This window comes from Brienomyrus brachyistius, unplaced genomic scaffold, assembly GCF_023856365.1.
Source record: "Brienomyrus brachyistius isolate T26 unplaced genomic scaffold, BBRACH_0.4 scaffold54, whole genome shotgun sequence".
NCBI classification, from domain to species: domain Eukaryota; kingdom Metazoa; phylum Chordata; class Actinopteri; order Osteoglossiformes; family Mormyridae; genus Brienomyrus; species Brienomyrus brachyistius.
In genome coordinates, this window is record NW_026042329.1 from 2143846 (window position 1) to 2165158 (window position 21313).

At 44.0% G+C, this 21313-nt stretch overlaps 1 protein-coding gene and 1 long non-coding RNA gene across 12 annotated transcripts in view; one reads left to right on the forward strand and one right to left on the reverse strand.

Annotated features, from left to right (window-relative positions):
• Window positions 1–21313, forward strand: part of LOC125724089 (uncharacterized) — a 273241-nt gene that overhangs the window by 200839 nt on the left and 51089 nt on the right. The window lies entirely within an intron of this gene.
• The window catches only part of LOC125724044 (tripartite motif-containing protein 16-like), a 110994-nt gene that overhangs the window by 66314 nt on the left and 23367 nt on the right, over window positions 1–21313 (reverse strand). Inside the window, exons 6-9 of one of the 10 annotated variants that reach the window (XR_007387121.1) lie at window positions 19272–19877; window positions 16765–16854; window positions 15289–16594; window positions 13615–14325 (exon numbers count right to left, since the gene is read on the reverse strand). The exons of 4 other annotated variants lie outside the window; for them this stretch is intronic. Coding sequence is in view for 1 of the 6 variants with exons in the window: in XM_049000972.1 (XP_048856929.1) it covers window positions 19424–19877 (454 nt within the window). In the remaining 5 variants the exon portion in view is untranslated. Of the gene's footprint in view, window positions 1–13614; window positions 14326–15288; window positions 16855–18783; window positions 18912–19271; window positions 19878–21313 lie in introns of those variants that run through there. 5 more of the 10 variants (XR_007387122.1, XR_007387123.1, XR_007387120.1 and 2 more) reach the window with 5 other exon arrangements.

Consider the following 21313-nt stretch of genomic DNA (forward strand, 5'->3'; position numbering starts at 1 on the left):
TACAGTGGATAGAAATTAGGTATAAAGGTATAAGAGATCAGATCTACTGAGAATGAATTTCTGTGTCGGTTTAGAAACATGTTTGGGATCATGTGGTTTCAGGTGAAACATGCAGGGATGTGCAATTATAGACAGACTGTGTCAGGATTAGACAGAACAAGCTTTGACAAGTGCTGTCAATGCACAGATTTGTTTTTTTACATTATTCTATATATAATATTCATGAAAATAAAGGGTGTAGCACATATATGTCATTTCTTCCTTTTCTTTCTGTGTGTTTGTGCTGGGAGTGTATTTCTGTTAGGAAGGAGAGTCAGGTGACCAGGTTCAGAGTGATAATTTTTATCATCCAAAATAATTCCATACTCTAATAATGAAAATTTATTCTAGATATTCATTGAACACTATTAAGTTAAAGTCTCATTATTAAGCCAAAAGTTAATGCACCAGCTTCAGCCATCCCCAGGAACAGAAAGATCATATATCAAAAAAGTATCCAACTAATTCCAATAACCGCTTATCCAGTACAGGGTTATGGGACACACACATCACAGGAAGCACAGGGCACAAGGCAGAGACACCCTGGATGGGATGCCAGTCCATCACAGGGCAAACACTCACTCACATGCTGAGGATAATCAAGAGACACTAATTCACCAAACTGCATTATCTTGGACAGCAGGAGGAAACCTGAGGAAACCCACAGGAACACGGGGAGAACATGCAAGCTGTACATGCAGAACCAGGAGTGGGAACCACACCCACAAGCCTGGAGGCGTAAAGTGAGAGCAGCTGGTCTGAAGTCCTGAAGGGAGCTGGAGCGCCATTTCTTTGGAACAGTGTGGAGCCGTCCTCCATTACTGCTTATCCTGTACAGGGGGGTGGGGAGCCTGGAGCCTGTCCCAGGTGGCACAGGGCGGGGGACACAATGGATAGGAAGCTAGTTTATAGCAGAGCACACAGTCACACATACAGACTCACACTAAGGGCAGCTTAGAGATCCAATCAGCTGATCGCAGTTTCATGTTCTCCAAAGTAGGAGGAGAAAGCCCACATTGGAAGAACATGCAAACTTCACACATACAGCAGGAGGGACAGGAAACAAGCCCAGAGACAGAGGTTACACCCCGAGACCCCACACCCCCCACAATCACACATACTGTTAGGATTTATTTAAAAGTTACATTTTAATACTACAAAATTATGACTGACTATGAACTTCATATTCCAGAACTGTGTTGGAATCTATGCTGACGTTAAGAATGTTACCTTACAGGATTTACCTGTTTCTGTGCCCTGTACCTACAGTAAGGAGGTGTGATCTCTGCTCCTTCAAAGCAGACATACTCACTCACATATGATTACAGTTCTAGTACATAGCAGATACTGTTACCGAAAGTGGTGAACAAGTGAGGCAAACATGACAATGCAAACATGCCGCTGTCAAGGTGCTGCCTGGGCACTAGTGCAGCTAGGCTGGTATTTCTGGGCTCCACAGACATCACTGGCGGTTGGTGTCGTGGTCACCGGGGTGAAAGACTCGTGCAGCAGGTGTTTGTCAGGCAAAAATCAGGGACTTACTGGGATCAGGATGGGAGGCTATGGAACCGGCAACATATAAGGCACAACATCAGTGATCGAACTGGGGAACACAGGACCAGGAAGCACTTAAATACAGGACTAATGATGGAAGAGACTGGAGGCAGCTGGGAGTGTTTAACACGAGGGCTGGAACGAGACGTGAGACCAACAAGCAGCAAACATGGCCTGTTAGAGCCACGTCAGGGAGGAGGAGGGACATTTAATTACATTTTTATATAGCGCCTCACAGAGTCGTCCCAAGGCACTTTACATAGATGTGTAGTCATACATTACAACATCATTAAAGACAGTAATACACAAGGGGAAAAAGGAAAGAAAGATATTAAATAAAGAAAGCCAGATGACAACGGAGGAGAGGAACCAAAAAACCCCAAGTAAGGAGAAAAAAAGACCTCTGGGGGTCCATGGACAACTGGCTGCCCAACCCCCCCCGGCAGACTAATATTACTGAGAACAGAAAAGAGTGGAGCTGCTTGCTAAAGGCCAGGTGTGAGGTGTGATTAAAGTCTGTCAATAAGCCTGTTCTCCACACTGGCCTGTGTAGGGTGACACTCAAGGCTGCACCCAGGATTACACAGTTAGCAGGTCCCATTCACAGTGTCACCCCTCCATGGGACTGAACCAGGACTCCAGCTCAGAGGGTGCCCACCCCGGGCAGCATAGTGATTAAAAATGGCATTGCTTAATGTGACAGTACCCCCCCCCCCCCCCACCCCACCAAAAGCATGCGCTCCGGCCATGAAGTCCAAGGGGGTTAGACAACAGGGATGGAACCAGACTGGACTCTGGACTAGACAGGGGACGACAGAACAGATGGTAGACAGGACAAGGCCAGACAAGACTAGACAGACAGCAACACCAGACATAAGACCAGTTGCAGGACACCACTAAGGACATGGAGCGGATAAAGGAAAAGCTAGGAACCACAGGTACAGCAGTCCTGTCAGACCCCAAAATGGGACGGACAGGTGGAGGGTCAACAAGAACAGGGGCACAGGATGCAGAAGACAAGGAGAGATACAGGCGAGACAGAGCAGCAAGACAAACACTGAGGCACAAAAAGGAATAACATGGGGCATCCAGGGAAGCCAGGTGAAGATTCGGGGCTGGGGACCCTCCTAGGCCCCTTTCCAGGTGAGGCTGAACTCTGCCGAATCACAGGACCAGAAGGTCTGAGAGGGCCAGCAGGGCCGGAGGACGTGAGGGGTTGGGGGGCGATGAGAGAACCGCAGAGCAGTAGGGCAGCAAGGAGACAACAGGACAGGAACAGGAAGATGGCAAGGGACATACAGGGCAAGAGCAGAGACTGGCACCCCCTCTCTGGGAGACAGACATTCTGCCTGCCGCTTTCTTGGACTCCTGTTGATACCGGTGACCCAGAAACTGGGATCAGAGTAACCGGAGTCTGGGATGAAGGAGGGACCCACACAGCAGGACCCAGGGCAAGTCCAGAGGGTTGCACTCCAGCAGGACATCCTCTGGATCCATCTTCTCACCGCTAGTGGCAGCCTGCAGGCATGTGCCTGTGGGACGTCAGGATAGAAAGTGGGCACCAGCAGGCCGTCAGGAGATGAGGTGGGCGCCGGCTGGACGTCTGGGGAGATTGAGGTGGGTGCTGGCCAGGCATCAGGGGACAGCGAGGTGGACGCTGGCCAGACAGTATGGAGCAGTGTGGCAGGTGTCGGCTGGTTACCAGGGAACCGTGTCAGATTCTATGAGAATCCTAGAGGCAACCAAGGCCTCACCTGTGTTGGACACTGTGGGTGCGGCCTGAGCGGCCCTCTCTGGGCAGGGAGCCTTAAGTGCGGCTGTAACGACTGCAACGGCTGGCTCTCCTGGGCCAGATACTGTAGATGCAGTGTCTTTCAATCACGAGTGCGCTTCCCTAACCATTAAGTCACCACTGCTCACTACTATCTGTACTATTAAAAGAGGCAGTAGTGTCTTGTCCAGCCACCTGACAAAACGTTTCCACATTTAATTGGAACGAAGGACGGTAGGAAACATATGTATTGTGTGCAGACTTCCAATAAAACCATGTTGAAGCAAAGTCCGACCTTTACTGTGGTTCAGCACTTTGACAACTACAGAACTAGGAGCCAGCGGTCACATCCTCAGCGAGCAGGGGGACCACAGTAAATCCCGGAGAAGCATCATGTTGTCAGACTTCAAGTGACAATGAGGAGGCAGGTCGCCCTACAGCAAACGACATGGAGTCGACGGGCTCCTTTTCTCCAGAGCACCCCACCTCTGCGGGGTTCAGCACACTCACTCCATTCCAGAGGGCCCTGAGGATCTCCGCTATAGCTGTCACACCCTCCACTTGGGAGTCCGGGGAGAGGGCGGCTATGCCCTCCGTCAGAGATGGGCCATTCTCTCTGGGGAAAGATGTACTGCGGCCTGAACCAGCGACATTAGCAGCACACAAGCACAAGCTTGACACAAGCAGCAGTGATTGGCTGTAGGGACCTGGGGAATCCACTGGGGCTTGTCAAATTCCATCATTCTGTCGGGTGCCAGGATGAACGACTCTGGGAGCAGGTGATGTCAGACAATAAACTGGGATTTACTGGGATCAAGATGGGAGGCTAGGGAACGGGCAACATGGAGGGCACCACATCAATGGCGAACACAGGGCCAGGAAGCACTTATACAGGAATAACAAGGGAACAGACTGGAGCCAGCTGGGAGTGTTTAACATGAGGGATGGAACGAGATGCGAGACCAACGAGCAGCAGGCATGGCTTATTAGAACCACGTCAGGGAGAGGGCAGGACATGACGTTTGAGGCTATGGTTAGGGTTAAGATTAGGGTTAGGGTTAGGTTAGGATTAGGTTTAGGGTAAAATGTTTGTGGCAGAGAGCGGTCAGTAGTACAAGGATACGATTACGCCACCTGGGGATTTTCACCACAGGAAAAATTACTCTAAAATTAAGAGCACACAAGTTCATTTACCGAATGGAGCTGGAGACTTTTTTGTACTATTAACAGGTTGTTGAAAATATAAAGCAAAGAAACAAGACAAGCGCTTTAGCATCAACAACCTTAAAAAATAAACCAGCAACCAGCGTTTGGCTACCGGCTGACTAAACCCATGCAAGAGACAGGTGTCCGGTGAAGTTGATCAAAAGGGGGAATAGAGTCCCCTAAACTAACACACACACACACACACACACACACGCCTGTGCTCCACCACACTGATCCCCACACAAATATACTGCACAAGGTGAAAGTGTGAACACCACCACCCCAGACCAATCAAATCTTAGTCAGCCAGATCAATCGAGGCAGCCACTGCTCACAGTCTCCCAGAAAATACCACAATCTAACCAAGAATCTGAGTGTTGAAAACTATGAAGAGTGCAAACAATGAGTAGCAGAATACAGGCTGTCCCTCTGTATCAGTCCCAAACAGAAAGATAGGGCGGCCTAAAGTCTGTTAAGTCACAAAACTAGGGAATGAAACAGCTCCAAATGCAGGAAAAGGTGCGGCGATCCTTGTCCAAGGTTGCAGTGTTGATGTGCTGCCACCTTCTGGGAAAACGATGAACTGATTTTCAGATTAAGAACATGTATGGTTTTCTGGTATCAGGTGAGATCTGTTCATACTGCGAACCTATGCTTATAGGTTAGGGTTAAGCTGGGGTCTAGAGCTCAGGGTACTTCCAGGCTTGGAGGCCAAGGATAAGGTCTCTGTTTCGCTTTGGATACAATGAGCTATCCTTATATTTTTAAATTTTTTTAAATTTATTTAAATCAGTAAAACAAATTACTTCCAAAAAGGATAGAATCATGTCCACACAATATACCCAATACCCCTTGGCACCGTGTTAGTGTGAATGGAGTTTTCACTCCAGCCCTGAGGGATTCAGAGCAGACACAAAACATTGTGAACCCATGTGTGATTTACAGTGAAAGGTGACTGAACACAACGCACAGCCTCTGTTATGACTCCACTGTTCACCATGGTTCAGCACCATCTATATTTCTATTATTTTTCAAGGTATTTTACTTGTGGTTTTACACTTAACATGGTATCGACAGGCTTGCTCCAAAGAGATCTCATTGTATTTACACAGTGAAAGTAACGCTGCCTTATCTTGCGAGAGTAAGTAGCATATGGGTGCGCTGCTAACGTTAGCATTAGCAAACCTAGCTGCCTAGCAGTGTTCGTAGTAACTCGTCAGTGTAATTCCACTACTTTTGTTTGCACCATGTATTTCAACATCGACGCGATGTTAATGTGATCACTATGCAACCTTTAGCCCACTGTTATTTTCCTTGATTATGTTATTATACAGGGCAGGTCAGGCCGGGGGAGCAGACGATGATGCAGCGCGTTGCCGCACCAACCACACGTCCAAACTGCTGGCAATCCCGGCCGGCGACCCCCCAGGCAGACACATGGTCGAATCCCACCCTTATTATAATTACTTTTAGATGCAGTAATTGGTAATTAGTAATTTTCAGTAGCTAGCACAAGGCTGCTGACTAGCAACGTTATTCGTTGGCTGAATCCGAAATAGCAGTAGTGCTACGATGCTGGATTGTTACAGGGACAGTGATAAATGCAGACCCCTTTATTCTGATTGCGTTAAAAATCAAATGTTTTTACTCAGATTTCATCCATTTGGTGGTGTGCTCTCTATAATATGCCATGTTTTCCTAAAAGCAGATTTTTTTAAAAAAGAATGGCAAAATAGAGCAGCGCATTGAATTGTAATGCCTGTATCTTTAAACGTAGCGTGTTGTCAGACTCTCCGATACACAGCTCTATGGTCCATAAAGAGGAGATGAGGAACATGCAGTCTGCTAAGTCAGGAAGTTACCTTTTCTTAGGTGGGTACGTTTACATGCCTTAACGCAATAAAGATGTTTTCATGTAAACAGATTAATCAAGGAGCTCATTTATAAAGGCTTCGTGTGACTGAAAAAGACGAGAAGCATTCATACATACATTTATAGGAAGATTTTGGGATTTACAAAGAAAAACGTTTTGTGAAAAAGACACAAATCTTGTGAACGAGGTTGAGAGATGCTGTTTCGACAGAATCCTGTAGAGGGCACTGTGTATGCTAAATCGAAGGGTCCAGGAATGTATTCGGCACAGTGTTGCCAACCTAGCGACTTTGTCGCTAGATTTAGCGACTTTTCAGACCCCTTGACGACTTTTTTTTCAAAAAAGCGCCTAGCGACAAATCTATCGACTTTTGGACAAACCTTAGCAACTTTCCAAATGTCGCCAGTACTGTCCTGTAAGCGCGAGGTCTTGCTTTCCTGATACAGTTACTCATCTCCCTGTGTCTGCCCTGATCAGTGAGCGCTAGCTCCGGCTTAAAAATGATTAAGCTGTAGCACATACATTTATTTCAAATACAAGTTTCACAAATATCCCTGTAATGAAAATGGTGAAATTACTCAGGCTTAATGTGATATTTCATTTGTAACACATTTGTTCTCCAAACTTCTACATTTGGCCACAAGATCTTCTTCTTCCTGCCAGGATCTTTCCTTTCCTTTGATCCTCGGTTGTTGGAATCTGCTCTGCTGCTTGGACGTTCCCTGGGGAGTTAGTGTTGGGGGGTTCTGGTGGAATGTGACCATCGGCAGCCATGGGCTGGATAGCGCTGTGGTGCTCAGCCTGGCTCTGTGCCCTTCTTCTTTCATCTACCCGGGCAGTGCCAGGTTGCCTGTGGTCGTCCCCGAGACACTTTGTCTTCCCTTGGTATCCTCTCAAGCCTCTGAGATAAGCACAATTTAAGCTCTTCACTCAGGAAGATCTTTAAAAGTTCAAACATGAATAGGCCCTAAAAATGGAGCCTGCAAGTCTTTTGGCCTTTTGTTTTCTTTACCGCAACCCTCTTGTAAGACACGTTGTCAATGTTAACTTTCATCCTCTGCAAGTATTGGAATGTATTGGAATTGGGTCCTCCCTGAGAAGGAATGGTAGTCCATGAAGAACGGCGGTTCGTCATGCGTTGATGTTGGATTTCTGGAAAGTCATGATAAAAATTACTACTTAATAGAGCTCATGACACTAACACAAAACAGAGCAAAGAACAACAGCAAAAGAAACAGTTGTTTTAATATAAAAAAAATTGTGATGTGTCTGAGGAGCTTACATCATTTTCAATCTGGTGCAGAATCATCTTAAGTTTGGCGCCAATCTCTCCACCCTTAGTCCTGAAGATATCGATGAAACGTTGAGTGAACTTGTCCAGTTCTTGAAAGAATGTTCATGAAGGCCGCACGGGTTTTTACACATCATTAATGATAAACCATGAACTTACAACCGATCAAAATAGCTTACAAGCTGTGAATAAAACGAGTGTTCAGTAAAAATCGATTTTTGCAACGTAGCTAGTAAGTAATTGGTCGCATTCCACATAAAACTACTTCAATGTGCCTTTTTATGTATTTTCCTCTTTCCTCACAACTAGCAAATGAAAATTATATTTAAGTTTTTAATGAGTAATACAATGACACTGGGGTTTATAAACAGCTCATCACGAGCATACTTACTACCACATCCCGAAAACGTGCTGTTCAGCCTATTCTTCTTCGTCAAAGTCGTCTCCAAACACCTGTGTTCCGTCATATTGAGCATGCGCGAGACGAAAGTGCGTTTAAAAAATTAGAAGATTTAGAAGAGTTGTTTCGCGCTATCATGATATTTAACCGTAGGCCAGTAAGTATATCAAGCTCCGTTCATACAAATATGTTAGATTGAGAAGCAGCAGCAGCTGATTGTCTTGGCAATAAGCTTAAATCTTACTGCTTTCCCAGTTATTTTATAGCGCAAATGGGGAAAAGACCCAGAACCTATGAACAAATGACTCCGAAATGGAGATGGAAGAAGAACCCGACATGCCTCCACGGAAGATGCGCCGTGGTACCAGGAAGCCCTGTCCGAGCCAGACGGCAAAAGACGGCACTGTGTGGGTAGAGGAGGACATTGGAAGTCGAACGCCCAGTGCATCAGCTAGACCCACAAAGTCTGCTAAGGTTTGTCATTCCCATATTACATATGATACTTATATATACCCATGTATTATTTATATAAACCCATTTAGAGTGAGTTTCATGTAAATTTACCATTTCCTATTTGTTTATCTTCCGACAGCGTAAAATTACAAGTGTGCTCCAAAGCTTCCTCTGCCTGCTAGACGTGGGAATGCTGCAGACCATCACAGAATGTACGGTCCATCAAGCCCGCAGAACAGAGCCGGACTGGAAGCTGGCAATTAATGAACTGATGGCATTCATTTCTATTCTGTTTGTGAGAGCGATCATGTGTCCCATTGGTGCCATTACAGATTGCTGGTCGGAAAACTTTCTGGTGCCAGTAATCAAAGAGACAATGTCCCCAGGTAGATTCCTGTCAATTATGCAACACCTTCGATTTGATGACAAGGACACAAGGGCAGAACGGGTGAAAACAGACAGATTTGCTGTGATCTCTGACATCTGGACACGCTTCACTAAGAACTGTGCAGAGAGTTTCACGCCAGGAGATCATGTGTTCATACACGAACAGCTGTTCCCAACCAAGGTTCGTTGTCCATTCACACAGTATATCGCGTCCCACCCGGACAAATTTGGGATCAAGTTCTGGATGACGATGGATTGGGAGACCAAATACGTCCGCAACGTGTCCCCTTACTTGGGAAAGGACCCCAGTCGTCAGAAGGGGGACAGGCTGGCAGAGAACGTGGTCATGAGGCTGATGGAGCCATTTCTGGACGACGGGAGAAATGTCACAACGGACAGTTTCTTTACCTCACTGTCACTGTCAGACAGACTGCTTCAGCGCAACACGACTCTACTGGGCACAGTGAATAAAGTTCGCCGTGAACTTCCTCCATCGTCGCGCATGTATTCAGTAAGAGCAGCAACACGCAGGTGGCCAGTAGCTGTATTTTATAACATGCTTGACCTGGCGGCAGTGAATGCCTACGTTCTGTACAAGGCATGTACAGGGTGGAAAGGCAAAAGAAGATTGTTCCTGAGTCTTCTAGCCAAGGAACTGCGTTGCCGTTTCATGCAGCAAAAGGCAATGGAGACAGAGAGGAAGGCTGCTGCAGCGTTTGTTGCTGCTGTGACAGGACCTGTACAGACAACTCAGTGCCAGGTACAAGAGAGCTGCAACAGAAACCGCAGCTGGTTTGCCTGCGTAAAGTGTCACAAGTTCACCTGCGCCAAATGCAGGGACGATAGTCACTGGGTCTGCAAACGCTGTGTGGGAGAGTAACCACTGAGACAAGAGGCAGAAAGATGATGAAGAGATGAACCTGGAACTGAGGGACTGAATATTTTTTTTTTTACTTTTTTTTTTCACAATTTTTTACATGAACAGCCAGAGGCGAGAACATTTAAAGCTGGAGAGATGACAGAAAAACAAAACTCACTTTTGGTTTTATAATTCAGTGATGGCCAATCAAAATGAAATGACATTATTTCATTCTGTACGTGTATGAGCATGTTATCAACCATGGACCATGACTACACTCAGCTTATGACATTTGTGTACAAACATACTTTCGAGACTGATGTGTTAGTATATTTTCATTCTATTCATTTCATTCTATTAGCAACTTTTCATTCTATTTTCACTCTATTTTTTTTATAAATAAAACACTTGTGTTTCCATATATTTTGTGACTGTGTGTCTTACATATTTGCAGGTTAGTCAGTGTGTGGGATATTTTGTATAGATATGGCAGGCTTTTGTGAAGGTTTCCATGTCACACACATAGGTCTGGGCTGCCATGGATTTGAGTTAGGAGTCTGAGTAAATAAATGCAAATGTGCCAGAGTTCACAGGTAGTTAGTGTGTTTGCACAACAAAAGCAGGAGGACAATGGAGCTGAACGCCTGCGCAAATCTGCGTAGGCTAAGTAGTTCTAGTAAATTTACGCAGATTTGCGCAGGCTTAGTAGTTCTACCATCAGAGATTGAAGCTGCTTTTGTAAAGAGATGGACAGTATTTCAATTCCATATATTTCAGCACCAGGACAACAGCCCCCCCACATGAGGGGCCCCACCAGAGGACACCGGACAGGGAGCCACCAGCCCAGCCCACCAGAAATTACAAAGCTCAGTAGTTCTAGTACTATTTACAATGTGTTTGCGTGCAAACAAGAGCGCAGACAGCATTAGGAGCCGGACAAATGTTACAAATTGCACTGTAATGTTGGCCCAAACATCCACACTAGAGAAAATTAAAACACTGTGTTGATAGTCGGTTAAAACCAGCCACAGCCTAAGGTTTAATGGAACTGAGAATGGGCTGGGATCCCTGATCTGTCGGTTCCTGTTGGTATGTTCCAGGGCCAAATCATCACTGGGAAAATAATCACTGTGATCTCTAAATACTCCCTCTCTTCATATTTGGCCACACACACCGTCCTCAAACAAAGGTAAATACTGTATGCCGCAATGATGCCGCATGTGGCACATTTAGACGGGGGTCTTTATATACCTATTATATGTGGGGGCACACATGTTGTGGCCTATATTGACTCGTCCATACGCACACCTCTAACCTTGGACAGAATTAATATTTTTTATATATAATGTCATTCATTTAAAATGATAAAACAAATGCTGACTGTTTGCTGTACATTGTAGTGTTTTCAGTTGCAGCTGTCTGTGTTTCCCTTAATCCTACGTCAATGTTACTCAGAACTATTTGAACAATCTCTGCCTCTTGTAAACCTGTGCAATTGTCTCACGCTGCCATATTTGTGCATTTTCAGTTTTTTTTATCATTTTTTAACTGCACAATGTATAATACATTCTAATACTTGCAGAGGATGAAAGTTAACATTGACAGGGTGTCTTAAAAGAGGGCTACAGTAAAGAAAACAAAAGTTTCAAGGCAGCATGAAGGTAACACACAATCAGGGATGTGCAATTTCTGAGGCATGTATTCAAAAAAAGTATTTTAACTGGAAAATTGTATTTTATAATTCATATTTGACTTGTTCATAAAAATTTTTTAAATTATTATTTTTTAAGACTTTGTTCAGTATTTTTGTACTTTGAAAATACAAGAAATACTATATTAATGATAACGTCATATGTGCAAATTATTTATACACAAGGAGGAAGCTTCATTATTCATACATTTTAATGAATGGTCATTAGAGACAGTAGCTAGTTGATCACTTGTGTTGAGCCAAAAGACCTGCATTTTTAGAACCTATTCATGTTTAAACTTTTAAAGATCTTCCTGAGTGAAGAGCTTAAATTGTGCTTATCTCAGAGGCTTGAGAGGACACCAAGGGAAGACAAAGTGTCTCGGGGACGACCACAGGCAACCTGGCACTGCCCGGGTAGATGAAAGAAGAAGGGCACAGAGCCAGGCTGAGCACCACAAGCGCTATCCAGCCCATGGCTGCCGATGGTCACATTCCACCAGAACCCCCCAACACTAAATCCCCGGGGAACTTCCAAGCAGCAGAGCAGATTCCAACAACCGAGGATCAAAGGAAAGGAAAGATCCTGGCAGGAAGAAGAAGATCTTGTGGCCAAAGGTTAAAAATGTAGAAGTTTGGAGAACAAATGTGTAACTCAAATTTCAAATAAAAATATGTGCTACAGCTTAATCATTTGTTATGATTATAAATGCCGAAAACATTCCTGGAGCCTTCGATTTAGCATACACAGTGCCCTCTACAGGATCGAAACAGCATCTCTTTCAACCTCATTCACAAAAGTCTTTTTCACAAAACGTTTTTCTTTGTAAATCCCAAAATCTTCCTATAAATGTATATATGAATGCTTCTCGTCTTTTTCAGTCACACGAAGCCTTTATAAACGAGGTCCCCGATTAATCTGTTAACATGAAAACATCTTAATTGCGTTAAGGCATGTAAACGTGGCCACCTAACAAAAGGTAACTTCGTGACTTAGCAGACTGCATGTTCCTCATCTCCTCTGTATGGACCATAGAGCTGTGTATCGGAGAGTCTGACAACACGATACGTTTCAAAATACAGGCATTACAATTCAGTGCGCTGCTCTATTTTGCCATTCTTTTTAGAAAATCTGCTTTTAGGAAAACATGGCATATTATAAAGAGCACATCACCAAATGGATGAAATCTGAGGTAAAACATTTGATTTTTAACCCAATCAGAATAGAGGGATCTGCATTTGCTTTTACCACAGTCCCTGTAACAATCCAGCATCGTTGCACTACAGCTATTTCGGATTCAGCCAACAGGTAACGTTACTAGTCAGCAACCTTGTGCAAGTTACTGAAAATTACTAGTTACCAATTACTGCATATAAAAGTAATTATAATAAAGGTGGGACTGGACCGTGTGTCTGCCTGGGGGGTCGCCGGTCGGGATCGCCAGCAGTTTGGACTTGTGGTTGGTGCGGCAACGCACTACATCAGCGCCTGCTCCCCCGGCCTGACCTGCCCAGTATAATAACATAATCAAGGTAAATAACAGTGGGCTAAAGGTAGTGATCACATTAACAGCGTCGCTGTTCTAATACATGGCGCAGACATCGGGGGAATATGGAATCAAATGTTCGGTAGCGATGTTTCTGCAACACAGATGTTTGCCGATGGATTTTCAAGCATCGCGGAGACATAGTACCAATCCACGTGTGCTCTCTGGGGAGTTATATTATTTTAGTGTTTTTTTATGAATTAAGGGGCAATTTAAGATTGTTTCAAGGTTTGTAATAACATAACATTGCCCTTTAATTCTGATTAATTAAGGGGCAGTTTAAGAGTATTGTAAGGTTCCTTTACTACTTAAAATTACTTAAATCTCCCCTTAATTCTAATAAAGGGATAGTTTAATATTATTACAAGGGTCCGTAAACCTTAAAAATTCATTATTTCACCCATCAATGTTTATTAATTAAGGTGGTTATTTAAGACTGTTTTAAGTTTTTAAGCACTTAAAATATCCTTATATCACCACTTCATTTTAATTGTGCGCTGAAATGTTTATGTAAAAAATAAAGCATAATAAATCACAAACCAATATGATAAACGTATCGTTTTATTATCATGCATGAATGAATTACAATGAGAAAAGCTTCCTTCCTTTTACCGGCCGCTTGCCCCCTTGGGCTTGGAAAGCCTTCGCTGGGCTATAAGCTCCGTCTTCACAGCCTCTTCCTCCTTTACGTTTGTTGCTTCCTTCCTTTTACCTGCCGCTTGCTCCCTTGGGCTTGGAAAGCCTTCGCCGGGCTATAAGCTCCGTCTTCACAGCCTCTTCCTCCTTTACGTTTGTTGCTTCCTTCCTTTTACCGGCCGCTTGTCCCCTTGCGCTTGGAAAGCCTTCGCTGGGCTATAAGCTCCGTCTTCACAGCCTCTTCCTCCTTTACGTTTGTTGCTTCCTTCCTTTTACCGGCCACTTGCCCCCTTGGGCTTGGAAAGCCTTCGCTGGGCTATAAGCTCCGTCTTCACAGCCTCTTCCTCCTTTACATTTGTTGCTTCCTTCCTTTTACCGGCCGCTTGCCCCCTTGGGCTTGGAAAGCCTTCGCTGGGCTATAAGTTCCGTCTTCATAGCCTCTTCCTCCTTTACGTTTGTTGCTTCCTTCTTCCACTGCTTTTTCCTCCTCATCTGTCTTCTCTCCTCTCTCTCTCTTTTCCTCTCCCTTCTTCTTTCCTATTTCCTCTTCTGCTCCTTGCTCCTGCTGCTTACTTGACCCATCTATGTGTTGTTACCTCCACCTCACTCTTTCTCCTGCCTATAACGGTAAAGAAGGAAAAATATTAGGAGGACAGAGGTTGTTCAAACATGCAATTACTACAACTTGTACATCAAAATGTATTAACATTCAGATCAGTCAGTAAGATGTATGAGATAAAAATTAGATAAAAAAATGAAACAGCTGGTGAAAGTTTATATAGACTTTTGCTTGTTCTTACAGGGTTTCTGTAGGTGTCAGAAAGTCCATATTATGTTCTATACATAAAGTATTCACTAAAAATGGAATCATGGCCATGTCAAAATGTGCTCCCCGAAACTAGCTGATGTTTCTTTACATTAACTTGTGTGGACTCACAGTGGTATAGAGGTATAAGCAAGGTGTGTGTTGGTAACTCTCAGTTTTACTCCCACAGGTCCTTTTGAAACACAGTGTATATTTTTAATAATCATGATGGTCTCATACAACAGGCACTGTGGACATGTTAATGTGTCCTGCAGTAATTTAACATGTCTGGCTTTTAAATAGCACAAACTTTACTTCCCCTTCTGTAGAATTGATGAATCTGCGAATCTGAATATGAAGCTGAAGAATCAACACAAAACATTTGCAATTGTCACTAATTAACCAAGAAGCAAATTCCCCCTTAACACTGTATATGTTACACTGGTATATTTGTGACTCCATTTTGAGAGCACAGTGATACCCACAAGCATTATAAATGCATCACAAACCAGCCAATCACAGGCTGGAGAACTTAGCCAAATGGTCCTGTGTGTATATTAAATGTTTAGTGCACATGACAATAAAATGTAATGCTTTTTAAAGCCATTTAAGGCCTTATTTGTCAATTAAACCATTTTTAATGCTATGTAAGAGCATAATTTTCACTAAATTGGTTTAATTACTCCTAATTCCTATAATGTCCCACGGAAACCCAGTCTTAGAGCTGTCCAGAAAGTTTTTTTTTTTTTTTAATGATATTTCAAGGAAATTACTTACTTTGTAAAGGTGCTTTAATGGAGGTGTGATGTCCTGGAGGCAAACCTCAAGTGCTTCTGTTCTTTCTACAAGAAACCACAAACATTTTAGGTATGTAGCAATTTGAAACATTGTTCAAAATTAAGTTCAATTCACTCCTCACAAGCAATAGCCTCCATTATTTCCAGTCCACATTTATTATTTTGGAATTTGGTTAAATTACTGATATCCATCCATCCATCCATTTTCCAAACCGCTTATCCTATTGGGTCGCGGGGGGTACGGAGCCTATCCCGGAAGCAATGGGCACGAGGCAGGGAACAACCCAGGATGGGGGGCCAGCCCATCGCAGGGCACACTCACACACCATCCACTCACACATGCACACCTATGGGCAATTTAGCGACGCCAATTAGCCTCAGCATGTTTTTGGACTGTGGGGGGAAACCGGAGTACCCGGAGGAAACCCCACGACAACATGGGGAGAACATGCAAACTCCACACACATGTGACCCAGGCGGAGACTCGAACCCGGGTCCCAGAGGTGTGAGGCAGCAGTGCTAACCACTGCACCACCATGTAGCACCACTGCACCTAGTAGTGGGTGGGACCTATTAGGCAGCAAATAAACAATGTGTAGGATATACTGGGATGCAGAAAAATGGGCAAGTCTAAAGATTTGAGTGACAAGGGCGTAGTTGTGATGGCTAGATGACTCATATCATCTCCAAAACTGAAGGAAAATATGTGAACGGGTAACGGAGGCTCATTACATGCCAGATAGTACAGCAAACCTTCAGAGGTCTAGCGGAATCCACGCCCTGACGAGTCAAGGCTATTTTGGCACAAAAGTGAGCCTGGGCCCCACCATGAACCTGCTGACCACTGCAGGACCATCTCACAAGAGCTGAGGGTTTGGAGACACTATGATCCAGCTCTCTAGCCATCACCAAATGGCCCATGTCAAAGTCACTCCCATCTTTACACTTGCACATTGTTTCTGCTTCCAACACATCAGCTTCAAGGACAAAACGTTCACCTCCTGCCTAATATAACCCCCCCACAGCCAGATTGCACTGTAACCAAATGATCAATGTTATTCACTTCACCTATTATGATGTTATGGCTGATCAGTGTATAACCTCTGTATCTCAGTTAAGTTTCAGACTGTTTTGCAGATTAATATACAGTACTGTGTTTATAATAAATTTTAAAATTTCCCAATATACAGTACATTGTCAGTTTCACTGGCCAACACACGGATCATTGAAACATCATCAGTTTCCTGCTCTTTGCCGATGAGGCTGCAGGGCAACTTTGCTGTGACCTTGAAATTACATGAAATATTCTGTTAAAACACTTTATTTGACGTTTTACCCTGTGAATTGAAATTTTAAGCGCTCATTGTGCTTTATGTATGTGGTATACAAGTAAAATACAGAAATTAAACTATTTAATTAGAAACATTGATTCTAAACAAATTTATGAGGCTCAAACTTTGCTTATGACAGGGTTCCAGTCAATTTCCGCTCCCTTGCAGGCAGTGGTCCACAAGTTTGATGCACCCAGGGATGATCTTACAACAGCCTGGTGGAGACATGTAGAAAAAAGAAAGATATCAGTTTTGCACCAAAAATGTTAGAATACCGAGGAGTGCAGGTGGAAATAGAATCAGCAGTTTACTTGCCTTTAGTTTTAAAATGGAAATTAGGGATTTCCTCAGTCTGGTGAACATCCTGCCTGGACGCCGGCCACTGCGATGGTGTACATGAATAGGGTGAATGGAATGATATATGTGGAGTTTCAGAGTGTGTATGTGAATGTGTGTGTGTAGGGGTTTGTATTTACCGCATTTGTGAGGAACAAACATCCCAACAATGTGTCAAAACTGGTTACTTTTTAGCGTGTGGGAACATTTTTCAGCTCTCCACAAAATAACCTTCAATTTTACAAAAATCTATGAATGCAATCAAACAATGAATTTAGCCAAAAGTCTTATATTTTGTTTGGTTACTTATGGTTCAGGTTAGAGCTGGATGAAAGATACGGTTACCTTAGTTAGGATTAGGGGTTTGCCCAGAGGAATGACAGTGATAGTCAGTCCTGTGACTATGAAAGGACAGTTTACATGCGTGTCACACGTGTGTCACAGTAACTGGACACAACTGTGATAATTTGTATGCTTTGGGAGACAAAAATGTCTGTGTTTGTGTCACCAGAGGGATAAATTTCCCTGTTTGCATGTGTGTCACCATCTGTAAGTGTGAGAGAAATGCTTGTGCATATAGGCTGTAAACCCTCATGCATTTCAGTCTCTGTAAGTGTTTTGTTCCGGCTGCTGTCAGACGCAGCATAAACGGATTCAGACCCGGGATGGTTGGATTGTCAGGGGTGATTTATTAACAAAGAGCACAAACAGGAGAGAACAGAACAGAAAAGGAGAATGAAACACTGATGCAGAGCCGAAGCCGGCGTGGTGGCTGCCACAGGATCGATTCCTCCCCCCTTAGCCGGGGACCCACCTTATACACCCACCCCCAGGGGAACAAGTGCACCACGTCTAAATTAGACAGGGGGGAGAGAAACAAACACGCCGCCAGCAGCAGCACAGAATGTGGAACTCGTCACTAGAGGGAGTAAGAATCCACCATCCCATTGTGTTCAGGGGTATATCTGTATTACTGCAGTGCCACTGTGAGTGTATTGTGGGTTATATTGTGGCTGAGAATCTTATTCCTAAACTCTGTAGAATAAAAAAAGAACTAATATATATATATATATATATATATATATATATATATACACACAGTACTGTGCAAAATGATCTCCATGTTGATTTAAACCTATGATATTATGTCTGTCAAACTGTTTGCCCTTAACCGTTTCAAAATCTCTCCTAAAGTCATCCCAGTATTGGCAGTATTTTCAATATACTCATGTATTTTTTGACATGACCACTAGCTCACCTCATATAGCTAATCAATGCCTCAGTGACTTTTTAAAACTAGTTTCATTAATTAATTAAGTGAGCTGGTGGTGAAATTTAACAAATACATGAAATGGCCGAGGTGAACCTGAGGAGAGGTTTAGGAACCATATTGGTGTTCATCTAACCATCCAACAAGATTTCAGTAACTTTTTGGAGAACATAAGAAATTCCTTTTAGTTTTTTTGTTTTACTCATAATTTGCACGTTCTAATATTAAATTTTCTTTTTCATACTGAGAAAATATACATTTACTACCCAGATAAATAGTTTTAAACATTTCCTATGACTGCCTAAGACTTTTGCACAGTACTGTATATATCTCAGGATTCCTAATGAAACAAGACTTATGTGTTTTTTCTGGTAATTGGTAATCACCTACACTACTTCACTGATGATCAGGTGCCTTTCTGTTGTTGTTGTACTAACGTGACTTAAGATTTTATGTTTACTTAGTTAATATATGATTAATTTGATTATATTATTATCTTTACTAAGTTACCTCAGGACCGCTGTAGGTTTTGAGTTAATAAACTGTCTGCCGTCTGCCACCCCCTGCTGGCCAAAGCGTCGCCGCTGCGATATCAGGCTGCTGCGCTCAGTGAGCAGAGAGCGCGGATTAAGTCTGTTACTCAGTTACGTTCTGGGCAGCGCGGAACTGGGACATTAATGGGATAGAATAGGAAGCCTTTATTGTCAGTGTACAGGTAGCACATACAATATATAGACAGAAATATAAAATATACATATAGAGGGGAGGGGAAAAGCTCCCCCCACTCATCAGGCTTAGATTTCATTACATTTTATTTTATTCAGAATCAGAATTCACTCTATTGGTACAACTGCATGTACTATGAATTTAATTTGGCAGTTTTGGTGCATTTACAGACAACATAGAACATAAGTCATATTGTATGTTTGTTCAGCTTACAGAACCAAATTACTTGTTTTTTTTAACATACGTCACACGTCAGACAGAGTAAAAAGGGTTATACTGGTTATAAAGCAGAGATTTTACCTTTTTGCCGTGGAGAAGCAGCGACATGTGACACTCTGATAAGGTAAAAATGATTGCTCCAGCACACAGTGAGCTATCCCAGCATGCACAGCGACACGGGGGAGTTTGGATAAACACAAAACCCTGGACAGAGTCGTTCAGTGAATGAGGAGGTGAAGCTGTACAGGAGGGTCAGTCCATCAGAGGAGACTCTGTAGAAGGACAGAGTACCAGCCGCCCAGTCCAGATACACTCCTACTCTGCGGGAGCCTGAGGGCTTTATGGGTATGACAGTCTGGTTATTATTGTGCCAGACAGAGTAACTGTCAGGAGAGCAGCTCAGCATCCATGACTTGTCATTGAATCCAAGCCCACAGTCAGCCCTCCCTCCTTTCCTCCCGATTCCTTTATAAGTCACTCCTATCCAGGCTCCATCTGCACTCCACTCAGCCTCCCAGTAACAGCGACCAGTCAGACTCTCTCTGCACAGAACTTGGCGCCAGCAGTCAAATCTCTCTAGATGATCAGGATATGGCTGCTCTGCCCCCCATGTCGCCTTCCTGTTCCCATCTGACAGAGACAGGCGGCTGTTTGCTGTGTTGGGATCCAGCGTCAGCTGGCAGGAGTCTGTAGGCAAGAGGAAGAGCGATTAATCCCATGATGAAGCCCAGCATCTCCATCATTATCACTGTCACACCTCACACACTTGTGGCGTTACTGAGGGAGGAAGTAGCAAGGGAATACGGAAATGGACAAGCCGACTACGCCACTCTGGGAATTTCACCCAGAGAATTAGAATACCGGAGTTCAAAACCCACTCCAATATAAAAGGACACAGATTCGTGATCACCATAGGGGAGACTCGAAGACCATAAACACTCCCTTTATTAGGCTGCTGTTAACACTCCAAAATAAAAACACAAAGAAACCAAACAGCAAATTACAAAACCAAAATCACAGCACAAATAATACAAATCAAATCATGTTTAAAACACTCCAATCACACGACAAAAAGAGGAAACCCAAACCAGGCAGCTGTTGTCGGGAGGGGAATGGGAGGCGTACAGTCAGACAACACTCTAAGGGGTCCCGCAGCACATGCCGCACGTACATCCACCCAAGGGGTGGGCTAAAAGAACGCAACCACGCAGCGCGGTATCGCCCGACACGGATCCTCACCGCCCAGCACCAAACCTTCCCAACGACACCCCCCCCCCCAATTTACATCCAATAAATAAAACACATTAATACTTAAAACCAATTAAAACATGAAACAAAACATAAAACATCCGGGCAAAACAGCAGCAATTGTAGTGACTTAGTATCCCGTTGATCGTCTGGCTCACATCGGTCCGGGACACTCCAAGTCGCGATCCACTACAAATACACAGTATTAGGTATGCCCCTACTACCCAAACGTTGGTAAAAGGAGACGAGACATACCTGGCAGATTACACGCGGTAAAAGTTGGAAAACCTTAAAAGCGGAAGCAACCGCAAGCTGCTAGATTTACCAAGCCCTTGCAACTGTAAGAAAGATACCAAAGCACATTACAACCACCCATTCAGCAAGCAAACGACCCCGTCCACTGATGCCCTACCTGCAGCGTTGGATATAGCCACAACTTCCGGAAAAGGAGATACTGGCGCACGGAGAGTCACGTCACGCTTACAAATCAGTCACACACGCAACCACAACCGGGTCCTATATACGCGTGCTAGCTGCAACAATTAAGCAATCAGGTTAACGAAAGTACCATGCCCCAACCAGATCGCACCCTCCAGCTCCACCTCATTACAATCTACCCCAGGATTTTGCATCGTCGTCCCGACGATGGACAGCTAAAACCAAACCCAGGGTTACTGCCAAGGTCTAAACATAGCCCCTACTGCATGAGACACAGGTCCGGAAGAACTCACAGCCCCTACGGCCACGCCCCCTACCGACCTAGGAAGATGATAAAGATTAGTATGTCGGCCTGCAGTGGTCCTGGCGGTTCTTCGTATCCCTACCCCACTGGTACTTGGCTGTTCCATCACTTGAGTGGTGACTACAGAGGGTCT